This window comes from Melospiza melodia, chromosome 28 (assembly GCF_035770615.1).
Source record: "Melospiza melodia melodia isolate bMelMel2 chromosome 28, bMelMel2.pri, whole genome shotgun sequence".
Lineage (NCBI taxonomy): Eukaryota > Metazoa > Chordata > Aves > Passeriformes > Passerellidae > Melospiza > Melospiza melodia.
In genome coordinates, this window is record NC_086221.1 from 8,075,623 (window position 1) to 8,089,034 (window position 13,412).

Sequence of the window (13,412 nt, forward strand, 5' to 3'; positions counted from 1 at the left end):
ACGGGGCCCTGGCACCCTCTGCTCAAACCTGCCCCACTTGGCACGGGGTGGGCAGCGCCCGGGACAAGGGGAGGGATGTGCTGGACACCACCACCATCCCAATAAATTCCTTCAGCCATCACTGCCAGGGGTACCCAGGAGTGAGAACTGTGGCCCATTCACATCCCAAGGGCTGTGCTTCACCAGGAAGGCTTCAAACCTGGAATGTGGCTGGAAGAGTCCATAAAACAGCATGGAAAATGCACAGTTCCCCTTCACGCTTTTGACGTAGAATCCCAGAATGGTTTGGGCTGGAAGGGACCTTAAAGCTCATCTCAACGGGCAGAGACACCTTCCACTATCCCAGCTTGCTCCAAACCCCTCTTTGGACAATTTCCAGGGATGGAAGTTTGAGTGTTTCCCACATCAGCTCTCCCTGAGGGCAGGAACACAACACAGCTGTGGGAACTGTCAATAGGAGCCCTGCTGCAGCTGACTGGTGATCGGCCCTTGAGTCCACCTGCAGGTTCACCCTCCACAGTAATTTGGCATTTGAGACTGAGATTAATTATTGCCCAGTTGCTCCTTAAAGCTTTGCTGCAAGGAGGGTCAGAGAGAAACGCCCTGTTGGGCACAGAGCTGCCCTGATCCACACATCACCCCATCCACAGCCCTGGGGGTAAAAGGAACAAGAAACTCCAGAAATCAGCCAAGAATGATTCACATTTTTATTAGAAAAGGCAGAAGTGTGTGTAACAGTGACAGGGTGTCAGTGAAGCGCATGGAAGGCACAGTGCCATTTGAGGGGACAATCAAGTCATTCAGAAACCAAAAATTACAAGCAATCAGGCAGAAGCAGCTTGTGCTCCTCACAGAGTACCCTAAAGCCCTGTTAGATCAATCTCACTGTGTACCTCACCATCAATCCCCACCCCAAGGAGCTGGGGGAACTTCAGAGAGGACAATTCTCACCTCAGTAACACATTTCAATTAAAAACCCACCTCTGTCTCTTGGAACACGCTGGTTCCAGCGAGCAGGATGTCCCCTGCCTGCCCTCCTCTGGCACAGCAGAGCTCTGCTCACCCCCAACCAAAGCTACCACTGAAATCAGACAGCAAATTAAAACAAATCTAAAGGGGGCCAAGATTGAAATATTCTCTTCTCACTGCACTGTTCCTCTTAGTGTGAGAGAAGTGACAGAATCCTGGTGCCTCTGGTGTTTGGTGTGGTTTTTTTAAAAGTTATTTATAATTCTCAGGAAAAAACCTCTCCAAAACACAGCCCTGAATTGTGTTCAGCTCTGGTTCCATGGGTGATGTTTGTGCCTCGTGACACGGATGCCACCACGCTGGGAGTCACAGCAGAGTGACCCAGGGGAGGGCAGCCCCTCACCCTGCCCTGCTCCCCAGCCCCAGCTTCCCCCACACCACCCTCCAGTTTCCCAGGTGAACTGGAAACTCTGCACTTTATAAAGCTGCCAAACCAGCACTGGGTATGGCAAAAGGAGCCAGAGAAATCAACTTTTGCCGTGCTCCAGGCATGCATCCTGCTGGGAGCAGGGACCAGTCATGACTCCAGCCCAGCCACTGCCTCCAGCACTGTCCTCAAGGCTGAGATGAAGGATTGCAGTGCCTCTGGCTTTGCCTCACTTTGCTTCACCGAGACCTGCAGCTCTGAATCTGCTGCCTGAAGCAGGAGCTCAGTGAGGAAGAGGCAGCCTGAGTCATCCTGGGCACTCAGATAAGCTTTCCAGGGCTGGGCTCCAGCTCTGCTCATGGCGATGGTGTGGATGTGCACCACACCAAGGGCTGTCTGCATGGTGTCTGCATGCACAGGCCCAGACCAGGGCAGGCAGAGCTGGCAGCTCGTGTCCAGGCTCAGCCAGCTCCTCTCAAACTGTTCTGCACTCAGGGAAACATCAGGAATCAAGCTTAGGCTGCCTGCATCAGGATGAGCCTTGAGGAGTTCTTTCTCTTCCGACACTGGAGCATCAGGATGGACCTCGAGGACTTCCTTATCCCCTTCAGAAACCAGGGATTCTGAAATGACAGCACAAACACTGGTGAGATGCAGCTCCCAGCTCCACAGAACCCACTGGATGGAGCAGAGGAACCCCAGTGCCACCAGCAGCATTTCCTTGGCTGTGTGGCCAGCCACGCACTGCACACTAAACTCCCAAAGCACTCTGGCCTTCCTCCCATGTGGGAGAGCATCTTGGCTGCCCAGAGCAGCTGTGGCTGCCCCTGGATCCCTGGCAGTGCCCAAGGCCAGGCTGGACAGGGCTTGGAGCACCCGGGACAGTGTAAGATCTCTGCCCATGGCAAGGAGTGGAACGAGAGGAATTTCAAGGCTCTCTCCAAGCCAAACCATTCTGGGATTCTGTGTTCTGCTGGCAAAGGCTCCCAGAGGAAGGGGAGGCAGGTCTGTTCACCTGTGTCTCTGCTCCTGGAGCCAGCAGCGGGAGAGCAGGAGTAGGAGGGCTCCACAGGCTGCTGAGCGGTGGCGAGCGCCCAGCGCTCTCTGCCATAAACTGTGGCCAGAGTGTTGAACTCCAGGGCCCAGGCATTGACAGGCTGCTTGCTCTGGTCCCCCAGCAGCCCCAGGGAGGGGTCACACTTGGGGCTGCACAGGACCCTCCTCACTTCCTCCACGCCAGCCTGCAGAAGGCGGTAGTAGAAGAGCCCTCGGTCGCGCACGGCCATGTCCTGCTCCTCCTCTGCAACACAGACACAACCCATGGAGAATCCCTCAGCCACACTGCCCTGAGCACTAAATTATACACTAAATTATTAAAAATAGCCTTTCAGGGCCACAATGCAAGCCTGCTTATGGGCAGACAGCCAAAGCACAAGGGGGAATGGTTTTAAACTAACAGAAGGCAGGGTTAGATGGGATATTGGGAAGGAATTCTTCCCTGTGAGGGTGGCCAGGCCCTGGCACAGGGTGCCCAGAGAAGCTGTGGCTGCCCCTGGATCCCTGGAAGACCAGGCTGGACAGGGAAGGTGTCCCTGCTCAGCACAGGGGGTGGAATGGATGATCTTTAAGGTCCCTTCCCCTCTGATGCCATGACTCCACACTCAGCCAGCCATGGAACCACCTGGAACCAGGCAGGACGCTGACCCAGCCAGGTGACACAGCCAGAGCAGGCCCCTGGGAGCTGTGGGGACTCGGGGAACACACCAATGCAGAAGTAGAGCAGCCTGCCCAGCGTGTCCTGGCACTCAGCAGGCCGGGCCAGGAAGAGCCGCAGCAGCGCCGTCAGCAGCTCCATCTTCACTGCTGGAAACGACTCCGACCTCACGTTCTCCACAAAGTCCTCCAAGACGTAGGGAGCGTTCGGGATCTTCTCCCCGTGGGTGCCCAGCAGCCAGACCAGTGCTTGCTTGCCCTGAGGGAACCACAGGAACACCAGCAAACAGCTGCTGTGTGCCACGCGTTGGCAGGAAACGCTGGGAGAACAAACCTGAGGATTTCTGATTTTTGCCCCCAGTCTCAGGGCAAAGGGAAGATGGACAGTCCTTGTCCATCCTCCCCCTCACCTCGCTGTCCTGGATGGTGTCCTCACAGCCTGGCAGGGCCTGGCACACGGCATCTGTGCACTGGGGACACAGCCAGGCCAGGTCCCGGAAAGCACGGACCACGGCTGCAAGGAAAACAAGTTATCAGCATCCCCCAAGAGTCATAAAAACCACTAGGGAAAAGAAAAAAATAATCTCAAAGCCCTGCACTCAAGGGGCTTTGCAAATCCCAGCCTGGAGGGTCAGTGCCCTGCCTGAGCCTGTGATTTGAGGCACCCTCCTTCCCAATCCCATGGCACTGCATTTGTCAGAGCAAAGCTGCACCAGGTCTAAAATAGAGCACCGAGACTTCAGATTGTTCCTCTGCTGGAGAGCAGCCTCTCTTCTGGCCACTGCCAGCCTTTAAAAAGCCTCTGACTCATGATGCTTCAGACACACGAGGTTAGGATGACAAATTAAAGCTGACTCCGATTCGAAATGAGGCTCGTGAACTTTAGGTCAAAGCTTGAAAGGTTTTGCTGCCCACTCAGACACAAAAACAGCTCCTGAGATGGAATTCAACAGCTGAGTGCAAGTGTGTGGTTTTCAAATCAGAGAGCAAGAGCAGTTAAAAGAGAACAGCAGGAACAGCAGTGATGTGAAGGTGGATCTGAGGGCAGAAGAGAAAAAAGGAAGCTTGGGCACAACTGAATCAGACTATTATGTGAGGAACAGAAATCACAGAGATTTAAAAGATCTATTAATCATCTTGGCTCTCAAACAGACAGTAAAACATCTCTGCTGAGCCCCTCACTCCTGAGTCAGCAGGTGGCAGCCAGAAAGAAGCATGAGCACAGCTACAACCATCTCCTTTTCCAGAGACAGCAGTTCCTGCAAAAGGAACACACCTTACACCCCTCATCCCACCCGGAAAACTTCCACCAATTAAGCTGAAAGCCAAGTGCCTTTGGGTTTGGGATCAGGAGCCCCAGCAAAGGCACCTCCTGAGAGCATGAACCAGCAGCATGGTTACCTGAGGTGATGTGCTCCTGCTGAAGCCCCAGAAGCTCTGTCAGAATCCCCACACACTGCTCTGTGTATGTCCTGGCAATATTGGCTGCAAGGATGCAAAAAAGACATAAAAATCAACATTCTGTCAGAGTGAAACAGGAGTCATGAACCCAGCTACTCATCACAAACTCTCTTTAAAGGAACAGTCTCCCTCCTTTCCTTGCTGACTACTGTTTCTGAAAATGTGGCCAAATGAGCTTGTTCTCCACACCAGGGATATGTTCTTTTGTTTGAGGCCATGCCTCAGAAGATTTCTGAACTTTCCTTAAGTGTAATACATTAAAAAAAGCATTTTATCATCCCCACCTTTCTCCTTAGGAATACTGTAATAATTTGCCTATTTTTAAAGCTCACAAAACCAAAACTATCACCTTAACTCTGCCCCCATCACAACTCAAAGGACAAGCAGGTATTAGAGCTCCTCCACTCCCTGCACAGCTTCACTGAAGGCTAGAAGGCTCATTACAAGATGAAATTAAATTTTCTCCAGAGTATCTCCTCACACCATGAGATTCAAGGGCTTTCTGCACAACCTGAAGCAGCTCAGCGCCAGCGCTCCTGAAACAATCATTCCTTCAGAAACACTCTGACACAAACCACTCCTGGGCAGGCTGCAGCACAGAGCAGCGATGTGGTGCTTGCCCAGGCACCCCTGAGCAGAGCACAGCCCCCCTGAAAGGTGCAGGGCTGCAGGCAAGGCAAGGCAGAGCTCTCACCTATGGCAAAGATCGCTCCCTGCGCCAGCTCCACCGACACGTCGGTGCAGTAACCCTTGAGCTCCTCCAGCACCTGCTGCACGTTCTCATCGTTCACCAGCTCGCACAGCACCTCCATCTTCTGGCATTTGATGTAGTGGGGCTCCGAGTAGGAGCAGAAGAACTTTTTGTAGTGGCTGCTGAAGTGGCCGGGCAGGCTGCGGAGGATCTGGCGCACGTGGCAGAGCGCGGTGAAGCACAGCTCCCTGCTCTCCGAGGTGCAGGCAGACAGCAGCGGGCCCTTCACCCGCACCAGCACATCTGCCTGCACATCTGGGTACTCCCTGGCCAGCACCAGGAAGAGCTTGGTGGCCGCCATCACCACGCTGGGGCTGCTGCTCTTGAGGTAGCCGTCGAGCAGGTTGAGGATGTCGAAGAGCTCGTCCTCGCTGCGCGGTTTGTAGCGCAGCAGGAAGGTGAGCACCTCGCTCTGCCCCCACTGGTCCAGGTCGGGCATCCTGCCAGGGGCACAGGGGCACCAGTCAGGGAGGGCAGGAACATCTTATGTCCCCCAGGAACTGCCTCTCTGCATAGAAAACGTGAGAACAAGAGAAGCTTCCAGCACCATCTTAATGCCAAAGAAAGCAAACCTGTTGAGGAGATGATGAGCGATGGGTTTGTTGATGACAACACCTCCCTCCTTCTTCAAGATCTCTTCCAAGGCCCTCAGGCAGTTCACGACCACAATGGGGTCCTGGTCACGAAGCAAACTGTAGAGCTCGTTCACCAGAGCACCATCTGCAAAGCACAGAGCTCCTGCCATCAGGATCTGCTGGCACACTGCAATTTTCTCAGTCTTTCATTCATTACCCTTCACTTTCCCTCTCCTTCTGCCCTACAGCCAGGACAACGCAGGGGCAGCACATGGACCTCAGGACAGCCCTGAAGGCTGCACACACATCACAAACACATCATCTGCGTGTCCCCATCCCCACGGCCACCACCCCAGCCCCACGGCCACCAGCCACTCACCCACTTCGCAGTCCCCCTGCATCTTCACCATCTTGGCGCAGCCCAGCACGGCCGCCCTGCGCACGTAGGACGCCTTGTCCCGCAGCCCGCTCACCAGGGGCTGCTGCAGGTACTCCTGGATCCCGGGCATCCTGCGGGAGGGCAGCCGGCCGTCAGCGGGGCACGGCGCCCGGGGACACCCCCCGGTTCGGTCCGGTCCGGTCCGGCCCCGACTCAGCGCACCTGAGGCCGCACATGGTGCGCAGGGCGAGCCCCCGCACGGCCGGGCTGGGGTGCGCGCAGTCCTTGCGCAGGGAGTTCACGGCCAGCAGCGCCAGCTGCGGCTGCCGCGGGGCCTGGGCGCGCACGTAGAACGACACCAGCTTCTTCTGCACCACGTCCGGCACCGCGCCCGCCTTCACCATCTCCGGGAACAGCCCCGACACGTCGGCGCCCTGCGCCATCAGCCTGCGGCGGGGCGGGCACGGGGCTCAGCGGGGCTCGGCGCGGGCCCCGCGCCCCCCGCCCGGCCCGGCCCGGCCCGGCCGCCGTACCGGATCACGCGCAGCACGGCGCCGCGGTACCGCGCCGGGTCCGCCTGCACGTGCGGGTTCGACAGCGCCCGCCGCAGCTCCCGCTGCGCCTCCTCGCCGCCCAGGTACGGCATGGCCCCGCGCCGGTCCGCTCCTAAGCGCCGTTCCCGGTTCTACTCCGAGTCCTAGGACCTGGTGCCAATCGCAGTCCCGGTCCCGGTCTCAGATCCAGATCCAGATCCAGATCCAGATCCAGATCCCGATCCCGATCCCGGTCCCGGTCCCGCTCCCGCTCCGCCCACCGGCCCCACCGCCCCGCCCACGTGACCCTCAAGCGCATGACTCCGCCCCGCCCCTGGCGCGCGGCCCGGCCCCGCCCCGCCCCGCCTGCGCGTGCGCGGCGCTTCCCGCCAAAACCGGCGTGAGGGGAGCGGGGTCCTCGCCCACCATGAGCGGGACGGTGCTGGCCGGGACCCCCATCGCCGTGGACTTCTGGAGCCTGCGGAAGGCGGCCGGCGCTCGTCTCTTCTTCCTATCCCATATGCACTCGGACCACACGGTGGGGCTGTCCAGTACCTGGTGCCGCCCGCTGTACTGCTCCCCGCTCACCGCCCGCCTCCTGCATCACCGCCTGCAGGTAGGTGTGTCCCGCCCGCCTCTGCCCTCATCGCCTGGGCATCCCCATGTGCCTGTCCCAGCCCTTGTCATCTGCCCTACCCTGCCCTCACCTTGGCTTCTGCAGGTGCCGAAGTGCTGGATCCGGCCACTGGAGGTGGGGCAGAGCCATGTCGTGGGTGAGGTGACGGTGACGCTGATCGACTCCAACCACTGCCCTGGCTCCGTTATGTTCCTCTTTGAGGGTACCTTTGGCACCATCCTCTACACAGGTACAGGGCAGGTTCCTACAATCACAAAATGGGTTAGGTTGGAAGGGACTGCAGTGGGTTACCTGGTCCCAGCACTTTGCTTAAGCAGAGCACATAGCACAGAATTGTGAGCAGATGGTTCTGAAATATCCTCCCTGAGGGAAACTCGGCACTCTCTCTGGGCCCTGCCCTGCCATCCCTGTCCTTGCAGGAGATTTCCGCTACACGAGCGCCATGCAGGGCGAGCCGGCGCTGAGGGGCCGCCACATCGACCGCCTGTACCTGGACAACACGCACTGCCACCCCCAGCGGGCCCTGCCCTCGCGGGCGCTGGCCACCCGCCAGGCTGCCCGCCTCATCCGTGCCCACCCGCAGCACCACGTGGTCATCGGTGAGTGCTGCCCTCCCTCCTGCCAGCACGGCCCAAACCAGGGCTCGTGTCCCCCGTGCCTGCCCTGTCCCTGAGCCGCCGCTCCCCTGGCAGGTGTGTACACCCTGGGCAAGGAGACGCTGCTGGTGGAGCTGGCGCTGGAGTTCAGCACGTGGGTGGTGGTGAGCCCCTGGCGCCTGGAGCAGATGCGGCTGCTGGAGCTGCCCGATGTGTTCACTGCTGAGGAGGGCACGGGCTGGATCCGGGCCGTGGACGTCACCGAGATCTGCTGGGACACGCTGGTCACCTGGAATGCGCAGCACCCCACCATTGCCATCATCCCCACGGGCAGGCCCGTGAAGGTCACCCACCCCAAGATCCACCTCGTCCCCTACTCGGATCACTCGTCCTTTGAGGAGCTGCGTGAGTTTGTGAAGTGGCTGAAACCCTGCTCCATCATTCCCATTGTGAAGGATGACATGTGCCAGGTTTACTTTCAGGAATATCTGAGCTCTGCTCCCCAAGTACTTCCTGACTTCACAGTCTCAAAGCCTGTGCAAGAGTCTGGACAGCAGCAAAGCCGAAGGAGGGGGCAGAAACCCACAAGTCTCTGGAAAAGAGCCCTGGGGAGTTCTGTGCCCCGAGGGGTTGTTTATGACTCCCCAGAGAAAAATACTGAGAAACCTGAAGTGTTTACAGATGTTAAAGCTCCTCAGCACTACTGTGAGCCAGCTCTCTGCTCAAAAGAACGGTGCACTTCTCACAGGGGTGAGAAGGAAGAGCTGAGTGGGAAACAGCTGGGAGCAGCAGGAGCAGCACCTGTTTCCAGTGAGCACCTTGCACCTGGACTAGCAGAGCAGTATTTACTCACTCCCTTGCACGTCCTAAAGCAGTTTTCCTCACAGAAGTTTGATCAGCTGGTAGAAGACTTTCTTCAAAAGAAAGACACACACCCTGAAAATTAGTGTGATGTTGCTGGTGCAGCAGGTAGCAGTGTTTCATTCTGCCTCATGCTCAGGTTTACCATTAGGAGAGAGGAGCTCAGCTCTGGGGCTCTATTTTCTTTACCTCTATAAAGAGGACAAAGAGGAAACTAGAAACCGTTTGTAGATGGTACTACTTAAAAATTTGCCTTTTTTTTTTATTTATTTCTGTATCTGCTCTGTCCCCACACTGTGCTGGGCACTGTGGTCCCACTGTCTGTGTGCCTTGTGTCCACCTTTTGCAGTGACTTGCCCGTCCCCTGTTAGAAAAGTCACTGAGAGGCTGATTCAGGCAGAGCTGCAGAGGGTGTGAGCTGTTTGCAGCTGAGTAATTAATGGCTGGAATGTGATTAATGGAGCAAGGGGGGGGAATCTGAGAGCCTCAAAGATTCTCCTTTCTGTAAGTCTGTGATACCTCACTGATTATGAGCAGTTCATTCAGAAGTGTATTACAAATCTTTTTTATTAAGGTGCTTTTGAAAAATGATGCTAAAAGAAATCTAGAAAAGGAAGTGTCTTGAAATGCAATAATCTGTTTTCTATCAGTTAATCTACTATTACTTGCAGCTTTTGCATCCAGCCAGCCAAGTGCAGCCAAGTTCCTGCTCTCCTGAAAGAGCCATCTCAATGCTAATTGGTAGTGCTTTTTCAGGTTTGTGGCTAGAAAAAGTGGGAATTGTCTGGGTTCTTGAGCTGTAGGCTTTGCAGAGTGGGTCACTGAATTCTCTGCAGTCTCTTGCACCTCTGAATTGTTTGATTGCAAAGCACTCCTGTAACTGGCAGTATTCTGCCTGCTCTTGTCTTGCAGTGGCAAATGGAATGGGAGATAGTGAAACATCTGCCTGGTGGTGTGAAGTGATGAGTCTGAGCAGCATTGTTTGCAAAGATTGTGGCTGAACAGCAGAACTGGCTCTGTTAGTTGGAGGTTGGGCACTCTCCCACTCTGGATTGGCTGCAGAGCCCCAGCCTGGCACAGCTGGGAAGTGTCTGTGGTGTGACAAGCATTGGGTACCCACTGCAGCTGACTGTGCCAAACAGCACTGCCAGCATTTCACATTGGCCCCTCACACGGTCAGGGCAGCTGGACTGGAAATGGGCACTGGGCACTGGCCTGGAACAGCAAACCAGTTTGTGCCTCAGCTCTCTTGATCCTCCTTTTGGTGCTGTCTAGGCAAAATGTTTCAGAATTTTCTGAACCTAGTGTCCTACGGGGCCTTTCCAAGTGGCAGCTAGATGGGCTGAATTCCCTGAGTTGAGACAGAAAAGGAAGTTTGCTCGTGGAGGGAAGCCAGGCCTTGTGAAAAGCAGAGGTGCCCCTGGATGCAGCAGTCACAAACAGGGCTGTCCAGAACAGTGAGGGTGTTGACAGCCAGAGTGGGGATGTTTGCAGAGCTGTTTGTTTGGCAAACGTGACTCCTGAGTGCCAGCCCTGTGCTTTCCCAGGCATGGCAGTGTTTGTCCCTGTTACATAAGGAGTGCCTGTCCCTGGGGCTGCTGTGCTCTGCCTGCCGGCTGCCATGGGGACATTGGAGGTGACAAACAGTGTCCTGTGAAGCTGCAAGGGCGGCTTGAGCTGTGGGCCCTGTGTCCTGCTGCCTGGAGTTTTGTGTGTGGATTATTTCCTGCTCAAGCTCAACTGCAGAGCTCCAGCAGGTGGGTGTGAGTGGAGACACCTGCACGTTTTGTAACATGGAAATGACAGCGCTGTGCTGGTAGTGTGCTGGCTGCTGCTGCTGCCTGGGAGATGCAGGCTGTTATTTAAATATTATTGAAATTCAAGTGACTCATTTGACAGGCAGGAGAGTGAAGCACTGCCAGAACTCCCAAATTCCAGGTCCTGCTTTGAGCAGCTTCTGTACTGCTGGGGAGGAATGCTCACCTTCTGAGTCACTGCTCCACTTGGGCATGTTGCAAATGACCTGGGAGATTTGATGTTTTGTGGCATCCAGCCTTTCCTCTTTTATTCTTATCATCCATTTATTAAAGTCAATGAGGTGGAGAACCTCCTGGTCAGCCTCTGGGCAAAAAGGAGTTGTAAATGGTAATTTTTTACAGGGGTAAATCTGAGCTTTAATCATGCACAGACAAGTGAACATTGCAGACTTCAGAGTCTGGGGATCTGCATCCCCTTTCTGTGTGCTCAGTTAAAGCTGCAGAATAAATTGCTGGCTTCACTTTCTAGAGCTGAAAAGGTAATTCCTCCCACTTGAGGAGGGAATTATCCATCATGCTGAGCCAAGGAAACCTAAAATCTCTGTGGCTTTAAAAGGCAGTAGAAGCAGGGGGGACTTGGCCAACAGTCTGTTGGAGATCTTTGCCTCAGCACAGCAGGTGCACAAGGCATTTTTGTGCCAAACGCTTCCTCCCTGTTAGGTATTTAAATACTACTTTTGTGTGCTGTCCTAAAATGCTGGAAGATGAAATGGGGCCTTGTGGGGAAAATTGGAATTGCTGACTCTTGGGGCTTCTGGGCATCCTTCAGCTTCCCCTGAAGATGGGTTTAGTGATGGACTGGCAATGCTAAGGGTTGGACTCTGTGATCTTAAATGAATTTTCCAACCTAAAAGATTTCATGAAGTCTTCTGGCAGCAAATATTTGGCTCTTGCAGGCCTTGTTGTCCCTCACACTTTACTCCAGGATGGCCCTGTTTTCCTGGCTCCCAGCTGGGTGTCATGGGGAGCAGGCTCTGAGCCTGCTGCCCCCAGCTCAGCTGCACTGCTGCCCACAGGTGTGTTTTGTTCAAAGCAGGGACAGGGAGAAGCTGCAGCCCAGCAGCTGAGGGGATCTCAGGGCTGCATGCTCAGAACCTTCAGTTATCCTGGCAGGGAACAGAACGTGCTCTGAGCAAAGTCCTCCCAAATCTACACACACAGAGCATGCTCCAGCTGCTTATCTCTGCTCCACAGTTGGGAACCAAGCCCCAGAGGGGGGAAACAGCTCAGCCAAGGCCTTGCACAGGAACAAGGAACGAGCCGAGTTCCCCTTGGCAAGTTTTCAGTGCTGTTTAACCAAGCTGTGATCAAATGCTGGCGTGTTGTGAGGGCAGGTTCTGGAGCAGAGCTGCCTGGGGAGGGTCAATCACTGCACTGTGGACAGCTCAGTTGGCTCTAACTTCTCAGAACAGTAAGAAAGCAGAAGGAGTGCCTTGTTGATGCTGTGGAGAGGGAAAAATTGTTCTCTAGGTTGTTGTTGAAAGGCTGAGGTAAAACTTGCCTTGCTCCTGTGCTCCACAGAGACAAGTGTGCAATGTCACCTTGCAGGGACCACCCCAGAGCGCTGCTGGATTGGGTTTCTCACTCTGCTTCCCCAATTACGAGGCCAAAGCACTTCCAGAAACTTCTCCCTTCTGTTCCTGCAGCACAGGGCTTCTTTCTAGATTAAAAAAACTGCAATGGTGAAAGCTTTCCTTCACCAGAAAATGAATGAGTTTACATAATTACCTCTATGGTGTGGTGTCACTTTGGACTCACTCCAAAGCCTAAAATATTTGTGTTTTTTTTTAATGGAGTTCTCTGAAAAAGTACTAAAACACGTTGAAATCACTTTGATAATCATGTGAGGTGAGCTCCTGTGGATGTTCTGTGTGTTCTGTGGATGTTCTGTTTGTGATTCCTTCTGCTGAATTTGGGAAGTTTTGCCACAGCCACTGCCGTGCTGAGGTTTTTCTGGCTGTGGCTTTGCCCTTGGCCAAGGCCCAGCCTGAGGCACAGCCACGGGTTGTGCAATAAAACCTTTGGGACAGACCTTGACCAGGAGGCTGGGACTGCCTGGGCAGGTCTGGGGAGGTGAGATCGTGTTCCGTGTGAGCCTGCAGAGAATCCTGTCCCGAGGACTGAGCCCTCCCTGTCTCAGAGGGTTACAGAGCTTCTGGGCAGTGTTTGGTGGAGGGGGGTCACACTTGTTGTGTTGTGCTCATGTAAACAGGAAACTCTGAGAGTTTCTGAGGTTTTCACAGAATCACGGAATGGGTGAGCATGGAAGGGACCTTAAAGATCATCAAGTTCCCAGCCTTGCTATGGGCAGGGACAACTTCCACTGCTCCAAGCTCTGCCCAACCTGGACTTGGACACTTCCAGGAGTCGGGCAGCTGTGGCTTCTCTGTGAATCTGTGCCAAGGCCTTACCACCCTCTGAATAAAGAATGTTTTCCCAATATGTAATCTAAACCTACTCTCAGTCTGAATTTTGGTAAGACTATTTGTAATTTTTATTTTTAAATATTGTCAACTTTTGGCAGAAAGCAAATAAACGTTTCTGTTACATTGACTTTGGAAAAAATGCTGTGGACTTCTTGAGTGGGTGTTGGTGACCTGACTGCACTCAATCCCTTGGGAGCATCTGCCCTGGTCCCACCTGCCTGTGCCAGCAGGGTCACGGCAGAGCACACGGCGCGGGATTGTGTCCAG

General features: G+C 54.8%; 2 protein-coding genes across 2 annotated transcripts; one reads left to right on the forward strand and one right to left on the reverse strand.

The window, feature by feature from the left end:
- Positions 1–684: 684 nt before the first annotated feature.
- Positions 685–7,058, reverse strand: AP4B1 (adaptor related protein complex 4 subunit beta 1). Its single transcript, XM_063177811.1, has 10 exons — positions 6,809–7,058; positions 6,498–6,722; positions 6,276–6,406; positions 5,894–6,041; positions 5,265–5,761; positions 4,511–4,594; positions 3,520–3,623; positions 3,161–3,368; positions 2,412–2,696; positions 685–2,019 (listed from the first exon to the last, which is right to left on the reverse strand). The coding sequence occupies exons 1-10, from the start codon at positions 6,919–6,921 to the stop codon at positions 1,547–1,549; spliced, it is 2,268 nt and encodes a 755-aa protein (XP_063033881.1). The 5' UTR covers positions 6,922–7,058; the 3' UTR covers positions 685–1,546.
- Positions 7,059–7,220: 162 nt separating this feature from the next.
- On the forward strand, positions 7,221–13,167 carry DCLRE1B (DNA cross-link repair 1B). Its single transcript, XM_063177812.1, has 4 exons — positions 7,221–7,424; positions 7,530–7,674; positions 7,865–8,044; positions 8,138–13,167. The coding sequence occupies exons 1-4, from the start codon at positions 7,236–7,238 to the stop codon at positions 8,986–8,988; spliced, it is 1,365 nt and encodes a 454-aa protein (XP_063033882.1). The 5' UTR covers positions 7,221–7,235; the 3' UTR covers positions 8,989–13,167.
- The last annotated feature ends 245 nt before the right edge of the window (positions 13,168–13,412 follow it).

Coding starts and splice junctions, on each gene's coding strand:
- AP4B1 (XM_063177811.1), bottom strand. CDS start 6,921: ATGCCGTACCTGGGCGGCGAGGAGGCGCAGCGGGAGCTGCGGCGGGCG. Junction 6,407..6,497: donor CGCACCATGTGCGGCCTCAG/GTGCGCTGAGTC, acceptor GCCCTCCCGCAG/GATGCCCGGGATCCAGGAGT. Junction 2,697..3,160: donor GCTGCTCTACTTCTGCATTG/GTGTGTTCCCCG, acceptor TCTGTGTTGCAG/AGGAGGAGCAGGACATGGCC.
- DCLRE1B (XM_063177812.1), top strand. CDS start 7,236: ATGAGCGGGACGGTGCTGGCCGGGACCCCCATCGCCGTGGACTTCTGG. Junction 7,675..7,864: donor TGGCACCATCCTCTACACAG/GTACAGGGCAGG, acceptor CTGTCCTTGCAG/GAGATTTCCGCTACACGAGC. Junction 8,045..8,137: donor GCAGCACCACGTGGTCATCG/GTGAGTGCTGCC, acceptor CTCCCCTGGCAG/GTGTGTACACCCTGGGCAAG.